The 24,815-nt window shown below is 40.4% G+C and overlaps 2 protein-coding genes and 1 long non-coding RNA gene across 3 annotated transcripts in view; 2 read left to right on the top strand and 1 right to left on the bottom strand.

Moving 5' to 3' along the window:
* Positions 1-11,877, top strand: lrpap1 (low density lipoprotein receptor-related protein associated protein 1). Its single transcript, XM_051384495.1, has 8 exons — positions 1-299; positions 1,547-1,691; positions 4,578-4,708; positions 5,483-5,603; positions 6,725-6,880; positions 7,825-7,907; positions 8,402-8,578; positions 9,278-11,877. The coding sequence occupies exons 1-8, from the start codon at positions 138-140 to the stop codon at positions 9,344-9,346; spliced, it is 1,044 nt and encodes a 347-aa protein (XP_051240455.1). The 5' UTR covers positions 1-137; the 3' UTR covers positions 9,347-11,877.
* The window catches only part of dok7b (docking protein 7b), a 25,686-nt gene continuing 10,986 nt past the window's right edge, over positions 10,116-24,815 (bottom strand). The window contains exons 6-13 of the mRNA XM_051384481.1: positions 22,124-22,243; positions 19,186-19,293; positions 17,648-18,561; positions 13,885-13,953; positions 13,283-13,328; positions 12,609-12,761; positions 12,392-12,463; positions 10,116-11,517 (exon numbers count right to left, since the gene is read on the bottom strand). Of these exons, the coding sequence (XP_051240441.1) occupies positions 11,381-11,517; positions 12,392-12,463; positions 12,609-12,761; positions 13,283-13,328; positions 13,885-13,953; positions 17,648-18,561; positions 19,186-19,293; positions 22,124-22,243 (1,619 nt within the window). The 3' untranslated portion in view covers positions 10,116-11,380. The remainder of the gene's footprint in view (positions 11,518-12,391; positions 12,464-12,608; positions 12,762-13,282; positions 13,329-13,884; positions 13,954-17,647; positions 18,562-19,185; positions 19,294-22,123; positions 22,244-24,815) is intronic.
* The window catches only part of LOC127354541 (uncharacterized), a 4,256-nt gene continuing 1,692 nt past the window's right edge, over positions 22,252-24,815 (top strand). The window contains exon 1 of the long non-coding RNA XR_007881576.1: positions 22,252-24,804. This is a non-coding gene — a long non-coding RNA (uncharacterized LOC127354541). The remainder of the gene's footprint in view (positions 24,805-24,815) is intronic.

The raw sequence follows: 24,815 nt of genomic DNA on the forward strand, positions 1-24,815 counted from the left end.
TTTTAAGCACATGACTTGTGGTACTCCAGTGAGCAACAACAACAGAAACATTTGTGGTGTTGTACGGCTAATTTTTTGCCTAGCTAGCATTCTTTCGGCGCTTTTTCTGCCGTCGGTTGGGTAACATTATATTTAAAATGAAGCTTCAGTGTTTAGTCGTTGCTTTGTGCTTCGGCGCCGGTGTAATGGCGGGGAAATACTCCCGTGAAGTGAACGAGCACAAGCTGAGCGGCAGTGATGGGCAGACGGTGGAGTTCAGGATAGCCAAGCTGAACCAGGTGTGGGAGAAAGCTGAGAGGGTACGTATTTAAGACAAAGTGTAATATTTACGTTTGAAGCTGTAGCAGACAGCAGCACACTGACACACACTGTATTAGTTTAACTACTGCAGTTTCCTCTCTACATTAATGTCTGAATATTCAGGAGCCTATGTGAAAATACAGTCTTAACTTACACTGTTTTAGTAGAAAGGCTGGAGATGATGAACTCATATCTACACATGCAGGGGTTCAAGCATAGTTTAGTTAGTCTTTGTTCATTCATCGTAAAGGACATGAGGGATTTCCAACACAGAAGCTGTGGGACCAAGCTTGTTACTGGAGGGTTGTTGGTAAAGTGTGTGTGTGTGTGTGTGTGTGTGTGTGTGTGTGTGTGTGTGTGTGTGTATCTGGGAAGACAGTGTGTAATTCTACTGACTATAGTACTCTAACTAATGTTATAATAATTATACACAACTTCAAAAAGAAACATTAATCATAATGCAGTTGCTCAGTCAGACCATTTTCAACTTTACTTTAAAGGACCAGTGTGTGAGATTTAGTGGCATCTACTGGTGTAGTTGCAGATTTTAACCAGCTGAATACCGCTCGCCTTTCAAGCATGTAGGCGAAAATACTGTGATTGCAAAACTCCTAAAACGCAAAAGACCCTATCTGGAGCCAGTGTCTGAGGAAGAGGACACGCTCCCTCTGTAGATAAAAACCGATCATTCTAGGGTAACAAAAACACAATAATTCTTATTTTTAGATGATTATGCACTACTGGAAACCCATGAATATTATATTCCGTTTCTGCCAATAGATCCTCCTAAATGTTACACTCATATTACACATATGTCTATCAAAACGAACTAAGTCGCACTACTCTTCTCCAGTATGCCATGCTTTATTCACCCAGTGTTTCTGTCTATCGTGCCTTCATCCGAGTGGTGTTAACTGAAGTTATTGACTGCTCAGTTAGAGCTGACTGTCCATGGTGATCTGCCCTATTTTCAGACCAATGCAGACTATAATCTCGAAATCAGCCAACATGGTCAAATGGGGATTAGACCTAAATAAAAGTATTGCTAGAAACTGAGATATACTTTGATCAAATAACCTATAATTATCAATACAAACATAATTTGCCACTCCCATACAGTGTATTTGCTCTGTTTCTGTTTCAATCTCATTTTGCTGTCTGACTCTCTTACCCTTCTCTGACCTCAAATGTTCTTCCTGCTTCGGTCTGACTAATGTCATCTTGGCTATTGTTTGGGTTATGATAGATGCAGTTGTCCCCAGTGCGGCATTCCGAGCTGCACAGTGACCTGAAGATTCAGGAGAAAGATGAGCTGCAGTGGAAGAAGATGAAGGTGGAGGGGCTGGATGAAAATGGGGAGAAAGAGGCTCAGCTGCGACGTAACTTCAATGGTGAGACAGTCTCTGCCCGCTGCTGCAGTCAGGGGTAGTTTGAACCACTTCTTCCTGAATTCACTATAGAGTCACTTTGCACTAAATATTCAGTCCCTGACCTTGGCAATGACAATCTGTGCTGAAATTCTTAGGATTTTGGCAAGTAGTTTTAGTAGTAGTAGCTTGAAATGTTGGCTTGAATTATGTCAACAGAAATACCTATTGGTCTAAAAAATGGCCTCAAATATCAAGCAGTTCCAAAGCTGAAGAATTCCTAGAATATCCTGAAACTTGATTTGTTTCTGTGTTTCACCAACAGAATGTTACAAAATGGAAACTTTTAGTGTTTTTGTTCATAAATGGTACTTCAGGTGGTTTACATGGATATAGCTAATTTACATAGGTAAATAAAGTTGAAAAAAAAAAACATTGGTCAGGTCTAATTTTTAGGAATCAAAATCTGTGTTGCCAATGAGATAGTGATGCTGATGTTTCCCTTATACAGGGGGTTTTAATAACCTTGTGTCTTGCATATTGTATTCAGAGACTTCAGTCTGTCTCTGGGCAAATGGCACCTTCCTGACAGATTAAAGGTTAATACACTATAGATTCTGTCAAGTGTGAACATTAGCGTTGTCATTTAAAGCCAGTGCTTTAAAGAGATCATTTGAGACAGCCGGTTGAATTTTACTTTAGTCAAAGAATACAGTATTTTTCATCCAAATAATAGAGAAAGAGGTTATAGCTAATAATGGAGCAAGAACATGTCAGAGCTTATGTCATAAGATATTTTATGATAAAGGGGGAGTAATGCTGGAACCATTTGGGATTACATACTTGAAATACTAACACCAAAGGAATAGATTGCTCTGCGTCTTAGTTGTAATAAACTCTGCCCTTTGGCTGGTAGAATGACTAATGTGTTACTTTCCCCTGCATCAGCCAAGTCTCAGAAGAAATATAATTCCTCATATCTCTCAAGGTTAGACAGTCACTAACAAAATCTCCATTTGAAATTAAGACTGTAGCTGTATACATAGCACTAAAATCATTCAAGTCATTAATCAGAAGGTAGGCTGCGAAAGGTATGTTTGTATATGAAACACTGGCAAAAAATATTTATATCATTATGGACTTCATGGTCATGAGAAGAATAAAACATCCCATGATTCTTTGCACCTATTGATCCTGTAGAAAGCAGTCAGGGCTCATTTAGTAAACATTATGTTTGCAATGAATGCTAAAATATGTTTAGATTTTTTGCAAAGCAGCTCTAATTAGTGTCGTTTACACATGGATGTGAGAGTATGTATGTTGCATTCTTGATACTAAATTGCATGCACCAATTGCATGTGGCATTTAGTATGTACTTGGACTGTGAAGAATGCATTTGTGATTCAGACACAGCTTCTGTCCCTGCTGTTTGTTCTAAGACAGTAAAAGGACTGGCACATTTTGACAATCAAATGCTAGAATCCAGTCCTAATTAAATCTGGAGCTGGTGTATAATGACGATGTGTGAAGGGATCTTTGCCTCAGTACCTGCAGGCAGTGACCCAGCCCTGTACCCTGGTCTGTTTAGCATTCTGCCACTAGCAGCCAATGGACACTTTCCTGGGGCTGCAGTCGAACCCGCTCTGGACTCCTCTACTTCCTCATTCCCCGGTGGTGGAGTGACCTTCCAGCTCCAGGCAGAGGGGCAGAGTCACTCTCTGCTCCTTTTGTAGGCTAAATATAAATCTTCAAGGAGGACCTCAAGTCACCTTTTCCCCAATGAATCAAGTCGTCTCCTTGAGTCAGTCTCAAAAATGATTTTGTCTCTCTCCTTGTTCTTTTCATAGCACCTTTCCTTGATACTCTCAGGTTGATATGCCTTGAGACATAACCTGACACCTTGCTTGTTGTTGATCTAGGAACATAAGCTTGTTTTATTGTTTGCACTCATTGTAGATCCCTTGGGTCAAGAACCTCAGCTGAACCCATAAAATGTGAAGTATACGAGCTCTGCAGTGCCGCAGAGAAGTTCTTCCATCCTGTTTATGAGGATTTTAAACTAGCCCTCTGCATGTAGACACACTCCTAATGAAGTATCAGTAGTTAATAAGTGACACTGATGTGTTACCAACAGGTTGAGATGTTGCTGAATCAGTTCCTGCAATAACAGTTTACTAGAGCAGAATAATGAGGGCAGAGCAAAAGCAAAGTCCAACTTTAAATTATTATGTAGTCATCTGAAATGTTTACTAAACCTCTAAAATATATATATATATATATATATATATATATATTGTTCTGCTCAGTATGTTTTGTACATAACTTAAACTAATGAGCCACAGAAATGGCAACATCATTTTGTCTTCTTTTGTTGTTCTTGTGTGTTCAGGTCTCCTGCCATGCTTTGGGTTGAGTAAAGTGTTAAGTGTCTGAGTGGGAGGGTAAATGAGTATTTTTCCTCCACTCTCAGTCTCACCTTTTAAAAAGTTTTTGGGTTAGGAGCAGCACGACAAAAAGCCCATGGATTTCACCCACTGTGTGCTACTTATGTAAAACGTGAAGTTAGTTTGTTTTGATGAGCTCTTGTCAGATTCCCAGACTGTAAACCTTGTTTGTGGGCCTGCTCAGTTTTAATTCATTCAAAGATGCTTCTCCCTTTGCTGTTCCTCTTAAAATGTGCGGTAGCTTTGGAATTAATGAGTTGCTGTCAAGGGTTGTGGGCCTCTGGGAAATTTCTGATGTGAAATGTCTTGTTTAAATGATGAATATATTTGTGTCTTAGTCACTTTAGATTTTCTTGTGCATCAAACAGCTTCCTCTCATGACAGCCTCAGTTGTTAGTCCTTACAGGTTCATGTCAGGATCATTTATTGGAGCATTAGTAAATAGTCTGTGTGTTATATTGTGCAGTCATCCTGGCCAAGTATGGAATGGATGGGAAAAGAGACACTCGACCACTGGAGAGCAACCACCTGAAGGACCATGACACCAAAGAGGGAGACATATTTGATGATCCCAGGCTGGACAAACTCTGGAACAAGGTGTGTATGTGTGCAAAGGAGGAGGAGGAGGAGGAGGAGGAAGAAAAATATTTAAGTATATTTTCAAATTGGTTCCTCGATTATATGCCTTCTTTTTTTGTAGTGTCAGAAGTATTAGTGCTCCCAGTTGCAGCTGGCACCTGTTACATAAAATAAAGGCATGAACCTAAAAATCAGCTAAAAAAGAATTGTCACCCAATATCACTTAAAAGATCAGGTGCATCAAATGTTTTACAAAGTTAAAAGCTTTTTTAGGTTACAGTTGCAGAGTTCTCGCAATAATCCTTGAATGCAGCTTTTACATTTGACACAGTAATTGCACTCTTAAAAACCCATTATTTTCAAAAGCTTAAGCTTGGGCAACTTTGTTTGGAACTTTGACAATAAGGAAGCAGTTAGGTAGAGAAAGAAAGTACAGCAAAGTTTTACCTTTTTTTTTTTTACTGAAAAGAAACTTGAAGAAAAAAGAATCAATGAAAATGTGCAATGACAATTATATGTAAAATTTTTATCTAGTGGGTGGTTATTGTGCAAAATATTCAATTTATTCGGTGTAAAATGGGTCTATTCTTTTGTTTTGACAGCCCATTGAGTTTATTGATTTTCAGATGTTTATATTATAGGCATTACCACTTAGACCTTCTCAAACATGAAGTCACTGATCCTTTTTGGACCACCACTACCTTTCTCAATCTAAAATGTGTCTGTACATCACCTGCTGCTTTTGAGACTAACTTATAATTTCTTGCTGTCCAATGACTGTTCCCCCACCAGGCCAAGAGCTCAGGGAAGTTCTCCAATGAGGAGTTGCTGAGCCTGAAGAGGGAGTTCCAGCATCACAAGGACAAGATCCATGAGTACAACATCCTCATGGATACCGTCAGCAGGACTGAGGGTGAGCTGCATGAATCACAGCCTTTGCTCTGCTGCAAAGCAGAGGTGTCACACAGGCTTAGTTTTATTGGTGTTTTCTGAGGCCAAGTTTATGAGCCTTTAAGCCCTGTTTCCCCCCCCCTATATATCAGGCCTGTTTCAAAAGCAAATGAATAAAAAGTATTGCACATCGTCACCCTCTTTTGCCCTAATTTGACTGGTACCATCTCTGCTGTTGCTTAAGTCAGTCATCCATCAAAAATCAGCACCATGTCTGAAGAGCTCTCTCTCCGTTAGTAGACTTGTGGTCATGTAACGTAGGTGGCCGGTATCAGACTGCACGTGTTGCCACCCACCGCTCTGTGCTCTATCAGGGCCTGTCACATCACATCAAGCTGTGAGTTTTAAGCCGAGCTGACACACACACAGCTGAGCTGTGTTTCAGATAGATGTGGGGACGACAGGCACGTCTCCTTCGGATGCGACTGACACTACACAGCTGTTTTCTGCCAGAACTTTTCTGCCGAGCAAGCCGGAGGTGTTTTTCTGCTTGTCTGATGCATTTAAATATTGAGCCAATCACATGTTGCCTTGAGGGGTGTCTCCATGCACCTCTACAACACCACCGCTGCCATCCACTGCCTGTCAGGGTTCCGTAGTCCTTATTCCATCTTAGCTTTGCCTTTTTTCTTTTGATCCAAATGTCAACGATTATCACTGAGTCCGTGTGGCGCTGTTCTGTTGGCCTTTGTCCGCTTTTTACCTCCTCACCTTTTTCTAGGGTGAGACAGAAAGTTATTTCATATTAACCGGTAAGATTAAGCTCGTAGGCTACTCTAAGGTTCTTATGAAAAATTAAATGTGATGTATCAAGAAAAAGCCAGTCTTGTCATAAAAATGTTTTATAGTTAGTACTAAATTCTACTTATTAAATTATGTGTTTCTTTACCTCTTTTATTGCTTTAATATCTTTCTGCCTCTTTCTTCTCTCTATTCCTCATGGTTTCATCCCTCCTTCATTTCCTCTACTCTCCTCTGCCCCCGCTCCCATCTAATCCACCCACCCAACCCCGTCGGCTTTTGACTCCTGCCCCATCACCTCCTCACCTCCTCTGATTTCCCTCCGTCTGTTCGCCTCAACAGAAATACACAAAAATGTGATCTCTCCCCTGGAGGGCGACGCCAAAGAGCACGTGCTGCACCAGAAGCACACGGACCTGAAGCAGAAAATGAGAGACCTCAACCAGGGCTTCGAGCGCCTCCGTAAGCTCAGCCACGAGGGCTTCACTGAAGACAGCGGTGAGAGAGAGAGAAATCTCACACACACACACACACACACACACACACACACACACACACACACACACACACACACACACACACACACAGCTTGTCTCTGTCTCCATCTCAGCCTCAGTCCACACTTATCTCATCAGCTTAATCACTGGGATTTGTGATCATAATAACACACTCACTCTGTCATATCACTGTTGATGAGTGTTGATATGCTGGTGGCTTAACTCAAGTGTTTAGTGCTTTTCGTTTCAAATTGAATATATCTCTAAAATGGAAAGGATGTGAAAAAGGTTATTTAAAGAAGCCCACACTGCTGCATCCATCTAGTAAACAAGCTATTCCTTGTTCTATTTAACTCGGGAAAACATTCACCACTCTCTCATGATTACATTTTCTTATAGTTGGTAGTCTTGTCTCATATTCTCTGCTGCTTTTGGTAGCGTGTACTGCAGAGTTTGCGTGGGGTCTCGGTTGTGCAGGTTTCAGCGGAGGTCTGTCTGGGAGTTTAGATGAAGATGATGTTCCTGCTGCTTATCATACCGACTCCTTTACTTCCTCTCTCCTCATTCCCCTCCAGCTTGTTTCTCTCTCAACCACTTGTTCTCATCCTCCCCTCACTTCCTTTCTCCTCTTGCACAAAACAGTCTTAATCTCCTCCTCCCTGTTTTCTCCATCTGGCTTTCTTATACGTCGTTTTTTTTTTTTTTGTAGTACTTTTAGAGTTGCGAAAGTGAAGAGAAATCTGTTACAGCGCCTCAAGCTGAGATGTAAATGCAAGCAATTGTCTTCTTTCATATTGTGTGCCTACACCAAATGATTGAGTAACTAGGGTAGCTCATTGTATCTTATAAAACATCTGCTCCTCTTGTGCGTATTGGTGAGGCTCCAAACTGTCTCCTTGGACTGTTCTCCCTTCATCTTCCTCTCCGTCGGTTCTTCCTCCGTAGAGTTTCGTGAGCCCCGTGTGATTGAACTGTGGGAGGCTGCCAAAAGAGCCAACCTCAGCGAAGATGAGCTGGACTCTCTCAAGGTAGGTCTTGTGACAGTTTTTTTTTTTTTTTTGGATACTTTTGCTTTCACCAATTTGTTTCTCGATAATACTTATTGTCTTATTGCAGCCGCACTCTTAGAATACAATTATTGGAGACTTTTTGCTCTTTTTGGCTTACAATGCTTGTGTATAGTAAGCCATAAAGCCTGGAGTGCACTTGATGAGGATCACATTTTATGCATTACACATTTGAAATGCAAAAGTATTCCACTCTCCTATCTCTCATTGTGCTCCTTTCACCCTTTGTCCCATGAGCAGAGAATAACAATGAAGAACTCAATTTTTTTAAAGATTTCTAGCTTCAAGATCAGATGTATCACAGGGAAACATTCAGCTAGACTTTTCTATAACATTTCCTCCTCCCTTGTCACTACTTGAGATGCATATCCCCCTGCGCAACTGTGCATGTTATTGAAGGTGAACTGAGCTTACTCCCCTCTGTGTTTGCTGCCCTCCTTTCCTTGATCACTTAGGAGGAGCTGCGTCACTTTGAGACCAAGGTGGAGAAGCACAGCCATTACCAGGAGCAGCTGGAGCTTTCCCACCACAAGCTGCGACATGTGGAGGCTTTAGGAGACAAAGAGCACATCAAGAAGAACCAGGAAAAGTACAACACACTCGCTGAGAAGACCAGGGAGATGGGCTACAAGGTAAGAAGGGTTAAAAGGGTTTCGTGTTAGCCCTTTCCATCAAACACCACAAATCTACTGTCCAATAGCCGAGTAAGAACCAATAATGGTGCGAAATGGGCAAGAGATAAAACATTGCTATAGTGCTGAGAAAATGCAGTAAAGAAATAGGGGGCAAAGGTTAACAACGCCCTGATAGTGTTCCTGTCGTAGAAGAGTCTCTCGTAATAAACAAAAGGCTGTTGGAAAGAAATGGTTCTGCTCAAATCTTGTACAATGAACATTTGTGCTAATCCTGTTATTCTCTGTTGATATTCCCACATATCATTGTGCTCATCAGAAAAAAATATGCTTATATCCATATGTAGTCAAAAGGACTAGGATAATGGCATGTTAATTAGAGATCAATCTTAAGCTTTTGTTTTGCAGCCAATGGGAAGTCCAGAATTAGTTTTCGAAGCTTGATTTTCAAACATGCTCAACTTGACAATTTATTATTTATGAGTTAATGTTTGAACTTTTTCAAAGTACATTCTGATTGATGTGTCACATTTTATTCATCTTTAAGATGGGGATGTTAAAATATAGCATCCAAAATTAAATAAAATACCACAATGTATTAACATATATGATCAATCATATATAACAAACATTACAAACACAGTATAAATAAAATAGTACATAAACATCACATATATGTCTTTCATTGTCTGATTTCAGATGAAGAAACATATGCAAGACTTGTCCAACAAGATCTCTCAGCAGGGACTTGAGCACAATGAGCTCTGAGAGGCTCGGATCATCGTGTCATTGAAGGTTGAATGAACTAAAATAATTCCCTCCCCCCCCCCCACACACACACACACACACACACACACACACACACACACACACACACACATAACATACGTTACATTCCCCCATTCCCCTTCAACTACTGTAAAAAAAAAAAAAAATCAATGTTTTCTACTTTTCTAGTGTTACTAGTTGTTTAGAAATGAAAATGAATGAGTTGTAGGTTTTTGTACATATTATACAAATAAGAGATTTCTTATAAATCAGGTGGACTTATTGTGATGACTTACTGGTCAGATTATCAGTCACGGTACAGATCAAATAAAGGTGGAATAATTTTTAGTCTGGTTCTCTGCAGCAACACTTATTTGTACAACCAATGACAGTGTAGAAGAAATGTCTGGGTGAGAATGTGCTCCGAGAAAGTCAACTTTTGTGTGGGTGGCTGAGGAGCTGAGTTACTCTTGATGTAGATGAGCAAATGATGTAGTTTAGCTGCTAAGGGATGGTTCAGGTCCTGGGAAACAGCCAACCGCCTGCATGAGAACTTCATCCCGTGGGAATATTGGCACATTGGTGGCCAGACAATTTGTCCACACCCGTCTGTCATTAGCTGTGCAAGTAATAAATGCTGCATCAGATAAGCTGTTACTACTGGAGTAACCCGTAGCTTGGTTTGCTGAAATATTGCAATGTTACTGCTTTTGTCTAATCAATATAAAATGAAGAATGCTTTGCAGATTCAGGTTAGAAGCACTGAAACTTAAAATGTAACAGCAACCTTTAATATTCAATAAGATACAGGTGGCAACAACATACAAACAGTAATATTTTAAAAATATAGTTGAATATCATTCATATTGTTTTGGCATAAATAAAAGCAGTTACTATTTACAAGTCCTAGAGAACATACCCCTTTGCCACTGCAGTCCCTGTAGCGGCATTAACAAACCATTCTTAGTCAAATTTGAAGTTTTTCTAACTCATCCTCACGTTGTGTTTTTTTCTCATCATCTTCTCGTCAGACACAGTGGTGGGGAACCGCCACCATAAAAATAAATTGGCATCAAATATTGGACAATTTGTTCTGATGATATCAAGAGGGAGATGAGAAATGGGAACACACACTGTGCTTTTCCATTCATCAATTCCTGCCCTCTCACAGAGCAGAAGCAGAGACATTGATTACTGTGATGAATAATGTTACTGGCTGGCTGATTACCCAGTCATGTCCTGCTTGGGCCGCATGGGTCTGGATTAATGTAGTTTGCTCCTGAGATATAACTCTAAGCTGCTTATTTCAATCGAATGCTTTTAAGCTCTGATGTGGAATGATAGCCAAGCAAGCTGGGACTCTTAACAGTGTCAGTGTGATGAGGGGGGCTTGATTTCATTGTGTGATCATTTTCTGCTTCAATCCTGTGATAGATCATTTCAATATAAACAGTGGCAGTGTGCGACCTCTTGATAAGAGAGGTAACAACAGATAGAGCCACACCACAGTCTGAAGAAAGTAGATCTAAATTCCAGCTTAACAAAGTACAACTTGATGCCAAGCAATGTTGCTGTCTATCTTTGTCTCTATAATATCAGTGGTAAACATTAGTCTTTGGTGACATTCACTCATAATTAAGGACATTTATACCAATGCTCAACGGTCATCCTGAGAGAATCTTCCTCCAACCTCAGCCGACATAAGTGCCATGCAGCCAAAAAAAAGTAACAATTCTGGGTTAAAGGTCATCAAGAGAAATGCAGGAAAGCACTAATTTAAGTACAAGTATATGAGAAGATACAACAGAACACAAAACACATCCAAGATGGCAGCTGCATAAGAGATTTCCCAGACATTTCCTGTTTTTTGTATTTTTTAGTGGAATGGATTGTTGGTGGGAAACTGCTGTACACTGGCACAACTGTGGGTGTGTTTAAGTGCAACGATGATTGCTATGATGAACAACTGCAATTGATGGAGAGAATGAGCAATGAAAACTAGTTTGAAGTGGCAACGAGTTGGGCGTTGCAGAGTCAGTTTGGTGGCCCTCGTCGCCTGCTCTCCAGTTGAGTCAGTCTGTCCTCCCTGCCCTGAACATGCTCCGCCCCCACTCTCTGAGCTGTTTCCATGGCAGTGATGTCGAGGTGGGCGTACCTGATGGAGCCCTCTTCTGGTCGAGAAATCGGTGGTAGAGGAGGAGGAGAAAAGAGAAAATGTTGTTTCTGCTTTGTATTCTTTAACTTAAAATTGTCACATACAGGAAATACATACAGTGTCATTACCTAAAGTGCATTGTTCAGTTACTTTGTACTTTGTATTAACTGAAACATAGATCTCTTTTATCAAAAATGCATACATTTATTTGAAGATGTTCTATTTAATTTGCCAATTCACACCTAAGAACTTTAACACATTTGGACTGTTATGTCACTGTTATAATGTGATTGTACCGCATAAATTCGCCTCTGAACTAGCACTTAAAATAAAATGCATATGTTTGTTTTACGCAAATAAATTGTTTTCCCATTCATTCAGTGTACTGATCTGTCCCTCTTTGATTTGAACAGCAGAGAAAACATTTACAGACACTTTTTCAAATACAGCCGATAGATAGAGAGAGGCAGAGGTAAGCAGGAAAATAAGCAGCAATAGCAGAATTCTCTCAACCAAACAAAATGTAAAAGAGAAGTACTTTTGTTTGTCTGTCATAATATTAACAATGTCATCTATTGTTTTGGTTGTACATTTGTAAGAATCAGTACAGGTACTTTATGGGTAGCAGAGACATGGGATGCAAAAGCTGCCATTCCAACAGAAGCCAGACAGAAAAGAAACCAGCAATAGGAAAAGACAGAGATCTAAAACAGCCATTTCAGGCTTGGTGTCCTTACTGGGTCTGCAGAGCTGCAAAGTGTTACCTCTGACAGCACTGCACCGACTGGAGACTGGAGCTGATCTGGGCTCCTGCAGGTCCAGCTCCGTGTAGAGGAGCTCTCTGTTAGTTTTAGCTGGCAGGGGGCTAATGGGGATGTTAACATAATTACCAGTGCTGTCACTATGGAGCCCAGTGTCCAGGGACACAGACGGAGGAGATTCATGGGCAGGCTGGAACATACCTGAGGAAAAAATCTGATCTTTAACCGGTTGAACATTTGATCCCAGACCAGCGGGATAAAGTGTCAGTGGAAAAACACCAAAAGACAAATGGGTTTTATCTGGAATACTTCACATCCACAATTCACTTGTCAAAAATGTTCTTACCACAGGCTGATGTTGGCCTATGCTTGTTCAGTCCGACCGGCAGGGGTGGAGGTACAGAGGGTGGCAGAGAGGGCAGCAACCTCTTCAGACCTGCCAGTTTATCACCAACATGCCCAATGAAATCATATTCTTCGCTCACACACACAGGACGATCTGAAAAACATATTTTGAGCCCAATAAAGTTTACGTAAGTATAAGTAATACAAATTCAATAAAATTCAATTAAAAATAAAATAAAGTATGAGTATAAGTAGCATCAGCAGAATATGATAAAAGTAGTTTAATTGATGCAATGCATCATATTTTATAAACTGTATTTAAAAAACTATTTTTTGGCCTTTTCATGGCTTTATTGGATAGGACAGCTGATGATTGACAGGAAAGGGTGGGTAGAGAGACGGGATGACACGCAGCAAACGGCTGCAGGTCAGATTCGAACCCAGGCCGCTGCAGCAACTCCGTATATGGGTCGCCACCTCTACCGACTGAGCTAACTGGGCACCCTAAGTGTAATTAAAATTTTAATGCGAAAGAAACTGGTAAATGTCAAATAACTGTAGTGGAGAGAAATGTACAATATTTACTTCTGAAATGTATGGAATAGTAGTATATTGTGGCATAAAATGGAACTATTGAGTAAGACCTAGGCACACGAATTGCACTCCCAAACACACCTTGTGTGTCTGCAGAAGGTGACAGGCCTGACGGTGAGTTGGCAACCTAGAAAATAAAAAAACATTATTTCAAATATTTTTATCTTCATTATAGCTAAAACACAGGCAGTTTATTTACACTGCACCAGTTTAGGTAATACGCTTGTTTGATGTTCTTGTCATGTTTGATTTAAAGTGATACTATTCAACTGCTAATTACAGGATAAAGCCACATTGAATTGCCTTCATTTCCCAAGATTCTCTTGGAGTTAGTTGCTCTTAATAGACATCATCATTTTCATCTGTGACATGTTTGAATGTAATGCAACAGCAGTAGAAGTTTAAAGGTAAAATAAAATAAGCAAATTTACTCATTAATGTCAGTTACACAGCATCTAACTGAAGTTTGCTAACATTACTGACCATAGCAGACCAATATAGGCTCTGAGTGAATTGAAATGCAAGGGTGTGGCTTTATTGTTTATGAATTCAACTTTTCATTTCTAAGAGGAAAGAGTGTGTTGTTTCTTTTACCAAATGTTACATAGTCTTGCTTTACGCACACAGAGCTCTTTTATGGCTCCATAAAGACACAGAACTAAAATAGGTGGGTAAAATCTGACCTGAGTCGTTAAGCATCTGTTCCTCGCTGACTGCCACTGCTCTGGTGTAATGTAGTTGTCATGACCGCACTGTGTGGGGAGACAAGAGAAGTTGGACATGTCTTAAGCAGCTGTGGACAGAAAGGCTTTGAAAAGGACTGATTAGGAGAAAGAAGGAAAGGGGGAGAGAGTGAGGGCACAAGGTGAAGAAAAAAAGGTGATACAGTGCTGTGAGGACAGAGCTGACATCTTTAGGAGGTGGCAGATGGGGGACAAAAGGGTGGCTGGCTCAGAAGACATCTCTGACAGTGTGTCCCAATTTACCAGTTTCATCTGCTCCACAGCAGCTAATAACTAGCAGCAGATTCAAGCTTCAGGAATATTATCTGTCATACGGTTTGTTTCAAAAGGACTTAATACAACTTGTGGAATCAAGCATTGTCTCATTACCCGACATGAAGGATGTGTAGTTTTTGTCACATTGAACCACTGACGCCTCAGAGTCAAGGAATGATGAGCAAAGAAAACTCATTGGTGTTTCATACAACAGGATTCTCCTGCGAGGGTTTCTGTCGGTTTCATCACTGTTCATTAACTTACTTGGTCCCCTTTTGCTCTCCAGCATAGACATGATGTATAATGAACACACACACTCCTACACAAGCTGTCAGAAATCACAAGACATGCTGTTTTCTCTCCTGCTCTGATGATTATTTGCTCGCTACAAGGAGAAAGTGCCTTTCACAACCCATCAGAAAATTAATTAGACAATGTGGAGTGTCTTCCAAAGGCTTTTGAGGTTTTGGACAAAAGTATCAAAGGGAAAACAACAGGCTCTGGACAGGTTTGTGATGGACACACACCTAATTTTTTACAACTAGTGTTCTTCTGTATTAGCGGTTTAGTGCCTCAGCAGGTGGCACTGTCACCTCACAGCGAGGGGATTTGATTCACGGTCACTTCTGTCTGGTGTTTGAATCTTCTCACCCATGTTTCTACGCCCTGTGGTTTTCAGACCAAAGACATGCAAAGTCACTTGGACTGGAGACGAAAGTGCCCATATGGAAGGTGCCGAGGAGGCGTGCTGTGATTGCATGACACACTGCAGTACAGAATGACCTGATGTATGGTCTTAAAAAGCTAGTTTAACAAATGGCTAAAAGAAGGTTTGTTCTTTCAGTGCTCCAGTGTGGTGAGTCCCATATCTTCGTATATTTTATGCAGAAATTATTATGTTTAGTTGTTTTTCTGCCCCTGTGGCAAGCCTTGCTCAGCATTGTGCAGTGTTTTCAGCCTCTTTATGAGCCTTTAAGCCACTGACGACCGTAAATCACAGTTACAAAGGCAGCCACCCGAGTGAGTCATTAGTTTGAATAGCAAGTACCAGTGTGTATGTGAAAAGTCAAGATAATTGCTGCTTAAACTGCTGGTGCATCAGTCGCAAACACTGCACAATTACGTAATACAGCCAAAAGTTAAGACTTGCAAAATCTAAACAGGAAAACTGCATTAGAGAAGTAGACCCTCATTAAGACTGACTAAAAGACACTTAATGGGCACTTTACTGAACAACACTCTATGGCCTCAAAAATGACCAAGTTGAATCAACATCTCATTTAGTATAAACTAAAAGGACGATCATTGCAAGCTTGAGCAAATTGGCACCAGCAACTTAGGCATTTCACATCTTAGGCTCTGTTAAGTCTAAAAGTAGGCTTTGATAGGTGGAGTTCACTGATGTGTTTGAGGGCTGTAGTACTAGGTCCTGCACTTTGTTCCTGGTGTTTCCTTTCCATTCATTATGGATTGAATTCCATTATGTATTAGTGTATTAGTTTATCTTCAGGTTTTAGAAAATGGCCTCAAAGGTCTCAACAACTATTGTATGGATTGCCATGAAAATTGGTACATATTTGATATATGTGGTGCCCGGTGAATGAATCCTATTGACAATTATGATACCTACATCTACCAACTAATTTAGGTAACACATTTGTCTAGAAAAACTTGTTGTGTTATACTGTATCTGTGGAGCTTACTATGGAGCTTCCTCATGTTCCTAACATGAGAACTACAGTTGTAAACTCCATGTAAATGTAAAACTACCTGACGAGGTACAGGCTTTCTCTATGTAATGTCATTATAAGCTTTTTTTGCCCTCATGACGGTGTAGTGACCTAAAGTTTTACTGTATTATTAAATAATTGTAGCTAAGACTGGTGGACCTAAATGTGCAGAGCCTCTTATCTCCATGTTAAAAATTTGACCAGGATCAAACAGATGTAGCCAGCAGCGCCCCAAAATGCACGCTTGTGTACTAAGGCGTATAGACACACAATGACTCCATGCAATTGCTAACCTGCAGCCTTTGATCAGAACCACGGACAGCAGACAAAGTGCCAGATCTATCAACGCAGTAACAGCCTGCCCTGGACTCAAACCACCACTGTCTCCAACTATCAAATAACCTAACAGGCTTTAGCCAGCCTAAAGTAACAAATTAACAAACAGTAGCTTACACAGTATGTCAATAACCACAGAACAAATAATGATCAAGAAAAGCACAGCAACTCATTATAGGCCTACACAGTATAAATGAATGGATGCCATCTGATCACACAATTACATGCATTGCATAAACAATTAATTAATCATCATTCATCATCAATGGCACTGCGGCCAAATGTTACCACAGACACAGATTCCAGTAAGTGCGCATTTTCTAACATTTGAGAGGTAATTTATTAACGGCAAAGTCATTAACGACACTGCTCAAGTCATAATGCTGTTCTGTACTGAGAGTATAGCCAATTCACTGAGTCTTACTACTAGTTCCTGTTGAACGCGGTATGTGAAGGCAGGAAAGGGCCCATCCTTAGAATCAGCTGGGCCCCGGTGCAGTGCACCAGCTGCACCGCCGGTGCTTATGCCGCTGACTCTAGCATACTAGAACCACATAGTGCCACAGAACCCCAGGAGATAAATATATCGCTGTAGAAATACATGAGCCAGATCAAAATCAGAGCAAATCAAGATGCAGACACTTTCTTATATCAGTCTACAGCAGTTGTCCAACTGAGGCGCCTTGAGTGTCATACAGCTAAACATCTGTGACTGCAGGTGGCGACTTGGTAACCTCAGTGATATTATTGATACTCACCATGCCTCTTTCCTCATCCCTCAACATCCAAACCACAATTCTACAGAGGAGCTCATCCTAGCTTATTAGCACAAGGGATAGTTACATAAGATCCCATTTATGAGCACAAGAATAAAAAATACCACTGTGGGATTAATAAATGCAGGCAGAAACATTAAGGAGAGATTACCATCTGCTGGAGCGAATCCAAGAGCTGGAGTAAGTGATTAGTATGATGATTTGCAAGCATTTTGGTCCATTTCATTAAGAGTCCATATTTGATGCACATGTTAACACAGAAACAAAACTCCCAAAGAGAACCTAAAGATGGACAATTTCTCTATAGTGCTGAGCTTCAGTTACATAATGATGAAAACCTATCTACATTTTCTTGGACTGAACTATATTATAATGTGATTAGCCAAATCTCTTCAGGGTGATTAGACTCTAGTATTATGAAAATGTTTTTTTAAAAGTGTATGTTCTCTGGTCCCACTAATAAAGCCTGTGTAACTGATGTGCTCCAAATATCTGAACAGGGTTTTTATTTCATAGAGAGGCATTATACTATTTTAATTATTCTCCCTCTGGTATGCTATATTGTGCTTAGTTGATTGTATTGAAAGAGTTTGGCACTGTCTGTACCTGTGTTTCTCCACAAACCAAGCTTCCGGGCATCAGCAGGGCTCTGGGTGTGGACCTCCCCCCACTGTCCACAGAGGGCGCCCTCTCACTGCCCCAGGAGTTTGAGCGCTGCATCATGGCCTGATGGTGGGCCCTGATTCCTGTGGGGCTGTTGCTCAACCTTTGTCCCTGACTACCCCCTCCATCTACACTGCTCCTGCTGTCCCTGCCCTGCCCAGATGGGCCTTCTTGAGAGACGGAGGGTTCCCTCAGGGACAGGGTCTGGAGCAGACTCCTGGGAGTGTCATACCACAGTCTGAGCAGGCTGGGGATTTGATACTCCTCACTGCGCCTCCGGGATGTACAAGAGCTAGGTCTTGAGGCACAAGGGCAGGAGGAGGAGGTAGCAGAACTGTGCTCTGGGGTAAGTGTGGGCAGAAGAGGAGGAGGAGGAGGAGCAGGAGGAGGAGGAGGAGTGGGGGGAGGAACAGAAGGAGGTGAAGAAGGAGGAGCAGGTAGGCTGGCCAAGGAACCAAACTCCTCTCCGCCTCCCTGGCTGGCTGTGTCCAGACTCCCCGTATACGAGGAGAAGCTCCCTGAGTAAGACGACTGACTGCCTGTCGCTATCCCAATCCCACTGTCTAATGAGCTCTGCCGCCCGCTGTCATGGAGACCGCGAGGATGGAGCTGGGCGGAGGATGGGCGAGTCCCGGAGCTTCCCATCACAGCAGCATAAAGCCGGTCATCTGAACTGGTCAAAGCCTTCAGCGTGGAGGAGCTTGATGCTGTCTCGTTGGAGAGGTGCGGCCTAGTTAACGGCTCCACCCAAAATGGAAGTCTGCTTCCATAGCTCGCATCTGATTGGCTGGAAGAGGAGCTGGAGATGCTGCTTTGGTCATCCCCGGCAACAGATGTACTGCAGCTGTAAGTGGAAGCTGAAGGGGGGTGAGAAAGTTATTAGATCCTTATGAAGTGATGATGAAGTGATTTATTAACCCATCTGCACACCACAAAGTAAAACTGCTATACAGAAGATTTAATAATTGTTATATAAATCATGTCTTTAATTGGGCTCTGCCTACAAAATACTGTGACACTGTGAAATCAGTTTTCAGTCAATCACACTACAGTTCAAGTCTTTTGCAAGTGTTTCTGTGCAGTCAGGGCAGAAATCATGAAGCTTTTGCTCATGATTGCTCTGTGTTTTAGACGTAGTCAGCAGAAGTGAATCATTGGACTTCTGACTACACTGAGCTACACATTTCTGAGTAACACACACACGTAATTATGACAAACCTTTCCCAGAATGGCCTCATAAAAATAGACCAGTGATTAAGCCTTTGTGTGGGCAGAGGACCAGCCATGCCGAGCAAACAGAGTGCAATGATGAGTGAAAGATTCATTATGTATAAATAAATCCCAAACGTCATAACAGACTACATCAACATCTGAAGGTCCTAAAATGATGCATACTATCCCTCTGCTACATTGCAGAGTGATGATGAGTTACATATTGGATATATTGCCTCAGGTGAAGTTAATAGAAAAACGTACAGTACCTGTGCTGCTGGCGAGGCTGCAGTGAGACAACATGCTGAGTCTTTTCTCTAGCTCTGATGCCTCCTGGCTGATTCGTTCCTCTGCAGAAGCTGGGTCAGCATTGGGATCTGCAGTTCATACAGTACATACAAATTTTACACATTTTCACGGTCCATCAGCAGTTTGACTGTTGTCCAAATAGTCTTTGGTGTGAAGGAATCCACTGCAAATTTATTTTTATTTTTTTGTAGATCAAAGTAAGATAAAACTGAATAGAAATATTTCAAGGTAATTCATATTTGACTTGTTTTTTTTAAAAAGGATTAAGTTATGAAAACATACTTCAGTGTGCTAGAATGTCTTTTAGAAATACACATCTCACAAAACCAGACCAGAAAAACAGTTTTTTTATCTTTATAAAAATGGAAATATGAAGGCAGAAGTTGTAAGAGTGCTCCTGCATGCATCAGCCTCCTCTTTAAGATGTCTGCCATGTGTGAGTGTGTCTCCAACTGTTACACCAGCTTGTAAATTTAACATCTCCCAGTGGAGGTTATAGGCGCCTTGACTATCTGTTGGAACATCGATTTAGTGTAAAACCCTGCCAATTACACACTTAATGCCTGCTATATATACATAATGTGGGCGTGTGTGTGTGTGTGCGCGCGTGCCCCTGCACATTGGGTCAGGGTGTTTGTGTGTATAGGTGTCAACAACCTAACCCCTGGATCTCTGCCTCTGGACTGCAGCAGCTAACGCTAACGTGCAGATGCCAAGTTTTTTCACTACGCTATGTGAGGTGTCAGCTAACATTTGCTAACGTTGCTGGTCCATGCTAATTATAGCGAGCTTCTTCACAGCAGTGAATGTTGTGGGGGTTAGAGAGGGCCTCAGAGCAGATTGATGCCGGTTGGCTGACACTAGAATAAATGTTGCAAGGAGGCTGAAGTTAAACTCTGGACATTTTTCATCTTCTTTTTTTTTCTTTTTCCACCAATCTGATTGATCAGCTCTCTCCATCTACACAGCCTCACACATAATTTGTTTGTTTTGTTTTTGTCTGTCTAATTCAGTACTACAGGGCTTTGCATATTAATTCTGACTTTGCACCATGTATAAGACACATAGCCTACCATATATACCTACAGTAAAGTTAGATTTGAAGTATTCTGATCTATTTCTTATGCTGAAGAAACTATAGTGTAAAATACTCCATTATAAGTGCATTCAAATCTAATGGAGTACAGATGAATCAGCAACCAAGGATCAAGTATCAACAGTAAAAGAGCTCAATAGGCAATAGAATGCCCCCCATTAATGTGACATATCACCATATATTAGATTATTACGTTATTACTATTATGTATTTACGTACAAAAGGCATTCATATAAGCTGGTCAAGGTGGAGTTAATTTTAATTGTAGTTGAATACAAGTAGAAATAGCAGAAAAGGTAGTAAGGTAATGTAATGTAGTAAAAGTAAAATACAAGTACCTTAAAGTTGTACTTGAAGGTACCCCCTGCAATGTTTTGAGCACTAGCAATGTTTTTATGAGTCAATCCCTGTTTTGTACATGAACACAATGATTTCACATTATTCAACTGACCTTCAGTTAGATGGTGTGTACAGAAAAAGTGGAGTGCTAATATGTAAACATGGGTGAAAACAATACAGGTTTCAAAATGTAAAAAAAAAAAATATGATTAGGAAATGTGTAAGGAAATGCATTAAGTCAACCAAAGTGTCGATATTTGACTTCCTGAGAGCAAGAATGCCACCCATTGTGTTGTGTGTCTCACTCTGAGCCTCAACAATCAATTTCTCCAGAATGACTGACCCCACCTTTAACACATTTGTTAGACCTCAAGGATGCACACAATGTGTTTTATGGAGGAAAAACATAAACATAAACTTTATATGTTTACAAGACATCTCTGCAGAGAACCTTTAAGTACAGGGCTTGAGTAAATATAATTATGTTTAGAGAAACCGACATGCCTAAGGTATGGCTTATAGAATGAGCTATCCATGTGCTGAAGGAGACAAACTTTATGGTTGATTTTTTTCCTCCAAAACAGGTTTTCTGCCGTCCAAACTAGCCAACAAGCAAGATATAAATAATTCTACAGAAACCTAGTGACAGCAAAGTCAAAAATCTATCAGTATGAAGGAAATAGATGGGACAACCGAGTCCAGGTCAAAAGAGTCAGATACTATTATACTTTTAAATGGCAACTGACTCTGCAAGAAATGTTAAGTGCAGTTTGATATTGGCAGTAGCTAATGGCTGAAGATGGAAAGTTGAAGGTCTCTTCTTTTTGTGCTGCACTACTTTTCTCCATGTTGGCATCAATTCTCCATCTATTTAATCTAAAGCATTACCAAACTTTATCTTTACAAATTAAATGTAAGTGTGTATTAGGTCCAAATTCAAAAACAGACCCTGAGACGTGTGTGTACACTGTATCAGTGTGTCTATTCAGAGTTGTCAGATCCTTCGTATGTGTCCTGTTACAACTTTTCTCTTTCCAACTATCACTGGCCTCTCAGTCTCCATATTTGTGGTCTCAGAAATGCCTGTGAAATTAGCAGGACGTTACAATAGCGCACAAGTCACACACAAAGGCACAACCCTTTAATCCACACGTTGACCCTTTGGGCTTTAAGCATGTGGTGTTTCCGTTAGCATGGCGCCTGACACAAATGCTAAACATGCACATTAAACAGGCAGTAAACCTTTATAATGGAAGTCACAGAGTCACATACCAACGTGTATGATTGTTTTAGTTCAGAACAGCAGGCCTCTTTTGCAGATATTTCTACTACAAACATTACTACTTCATCCTAGAATTCATCCTTATATTGTACGTATGTATGTGTGCCGGTATATTATTCATGTATTTTTCTTTTTAAGCTTATATGCATGTATGCATGATTGTGTGAATGTATGTGTTCACCTGGCAAGGCAGGTCGCAGGCCATGAGGGGCCCTGCTGGGGGTGATGCCCCTGACAATGCAGTCAAACAGGAAACTTATCTGCTCTCCATCTGAACAGGACAGGAAGAAAACACCAGCCCCTGGAAGATGGATGGGGAGAGAGAGAGACAACGCTATTAGTGAAAGAGAAACATACATATATGATGGATACCTCAAAAGAAGATGATATTGGGGTTGGGAAGAAAATGTGGGAAAACTAAAATCACCAAATTAAACAGCATGATGCAGAGGTGAGAAAATGTTGTAGTAAATGGTGAAATATAGAGTCTAATCAAACAACTGAACATTGTTCAGTAAGGGTTCAGAAGGCTGTTCTAAAGGCAAGGTTGTTCTTTGAGCAAGCAACAACCCTCTCCTCCAAAGGTTACATAAAACGTCTCTCAATTCAGCCCCCACTCTCCTATCAAGCCCACACAGAGGTAGGCGTCTGTGAAAACACAAGACAAGCAAAAAAAAATCATGAAACATCAAAATCTCCCATTGCAGAGATATTGAAAAGACAGCCACAAAGTAAGCCCTTACTCAGGGGTTCGTCAAAAAAAATCATCTTTGTTCTCATGGAACTGAGTTTGCTGCTAATAAAAATAGAAAAAACGGAGCAGGAAAAAGTTTTACAGAATGATAACATCTGAGTCAGCAAAGTTGCTTTGTTTCATATGTAATTTCAAGCTAAAGATAAAAAAAGCTGCTGTTGTATTATTAAAGTACTGAAAATTATGTTTTTATGTATGAGACAACTTTAAATTCCAATGGTCACAAAACAGCATTTAATACCTGGATGAAGGTATCTATTAATCTTATCCACAACATTTTACGTACTAAGGTTTACGTACTTAACTTGTTACTTTCATTATATTATAAAGTATATTCAGTGCTATTACAATATGCTGCAATATGTCAGATCACCATTTAGTTTTTTTTAAGCTGAATAATTGAAGAGTTTCTCTCTTGAATCATCACTGAGCATTAAATGTAATGGAAACCTATTAGCTTCATTAGCCGTCATGTATTTTATCGTGTTTTCTTGATTGAGTGGAAATGCTTGGCCTGCTTATCGACGGGAGGAGATGAAGTATGAAAGTACAGTTACTGATAATATCAATGCGAGGCTGTAAGCTGAGGCTTTTTAATACAAACTTGTAATCTGAACAGACGTAGCTGATAAAGCCCATACCCTGAACAGAATGAGCCCTCAGTCTCAAAAGCTGTGTTATGATCCTTCACAGAGACAGGAGTTGGAGAAAATAACAATGACACATAATACAATTTAGTACAACATAAATGCCATCTTTGTGAGTCTACAGTTTTGTAAATGAAAGGGAAAAACAATTAACCTTTTTTAACTTTTAAATCTGAAGGTTACAAACTGTATGGAAGCCTGAATGTACCTCTTCAGCCATTCAGACATCAAAATCAAACAAGAAAACACAAACATTGCATGAGATTCTCTGCGGGAGGACGATCAACGTCACAATTAGGCCAGTTATGCACAGCCAGACTATAGTCCCCCACGCTGCTTTAAAGTAAGAAATATCGTGCACTGAGAGGTGTTTCTAAAAAAAATTCTACTCCATTTAAATCAAATAAAGTAGACTAAATATCAGCTACACTTCCCAGTATAACCCAATACAATTCAACAGCACCACAAACTATATCCTTAAAAATGACCCTTCATTTCCTTTATGGATTGTTCATTAAGTCAGTTATCATCTGTTTGACATTTGGTGAAGGTGTTTCATTAGCAGATTTTCCTTTTTACCACAAGGTGCCGTGCTTTCAGTGGGAAAATGACTCCACCTCGATTTATCTTTGGATTACGAAAATCTCGCCTAGTTGATTTGAAAGGCAGCTGTAGGCTATAAACTTCAACAACAAAGCCACGTTTTATAGCTGCCTTTAAACCTGAAAAGCTTTAAAGGCAGCCACATGAAAGAACCAGAAACAAGCAGTAAACACAACAAAACTCCACTTAATAAACCACTCTTTTCTAAGAAATTATCACATGTGTAGTTTGCCAGTATTTCTGTTAATACGCAGCATAGTAAAGTCATGGCTGTAGCTCTTTCTAGTCTCTCCTTTTCATCTGGTATGAAAAAAAACATTTTCAGAGGCCTTGAACAGCGTTTTCTCTGTGCAAGCTATTTTGTCAGATTTTTCAGCCTTTATGGGGCAATGTCAATGTAATGTTTGAAACAAAAGAGACATATTGTAGCATTAGAAAGAATGACATTAGGATCTCTTGGGATAAAATAAGCTGTTCTCTATTTTCTGTAATTTTCTCAGTGGACATTTGTTTGGCAGTCAAATTCGTATTTTTTATTTGTTATGAACACCCAGAGGGCCTTGTTGGACCTGGTACTCATTTATTTCTCACAAATATGCTGAGCTCAGATGCATGTCAGCTCATCTTCAAAGAGACAGATGTTATTTTCTTATTGTAGCAGCAGAGCATTATATTTAACATAGAAATAAGCTGCTTTTCTGTCAAATTACACCACAAATTATTTCTGTTTGGGACCAATGTTCATCTTATTTGTTCACACAGGCAACTTTCATCCTCTAAACTGGTTGACATAAGTTAAAAGACCAGTGTCCAGGACTTAGTGGAATATAGCTGTGTGGTGGAAAGGCTCATTCTAAGGTAACAAAAAT

This window comes from Dicentrarchus labrax, unplaced genomic scaffold (assembly GCF_905237075.1).
Source record: "Dicentrarchus labrax unplaced genomic scaffold, dlabrax2021, whole genome shotgun sequence".
NCBI lineage: Eukaryota > Metazoa > Chordata > Actinopteri > Moronidae > Dicentrarchus > Dicentrarchus labrax.

Excerpts from the sequence above, each read along its gene's own strand:
- lrpap1 (XM_051384495.1), top strand. The coding sequence starts at position 138 with ATGAAGCTTCAGTGTTTAGTCGTTGCTTTGTGCTTCGGCGCCGGTGTA. Across the intron at positions 300-1,546 it reads TGTGGGAGAAAGCTGAGAGG|ATGCAGTTGTCCCCAGTGCG; the intron begins GTACGTATTTAA and ends GGGTTATGATAG. Across the intron at positions 4,709-5,482 it reads TGGACAAACTCTGGAACAAG|GCCAAGAGCTCAGGGAAGTT; the intron begins GTGTGTATGTGT and ends TTCCCCCACCAG.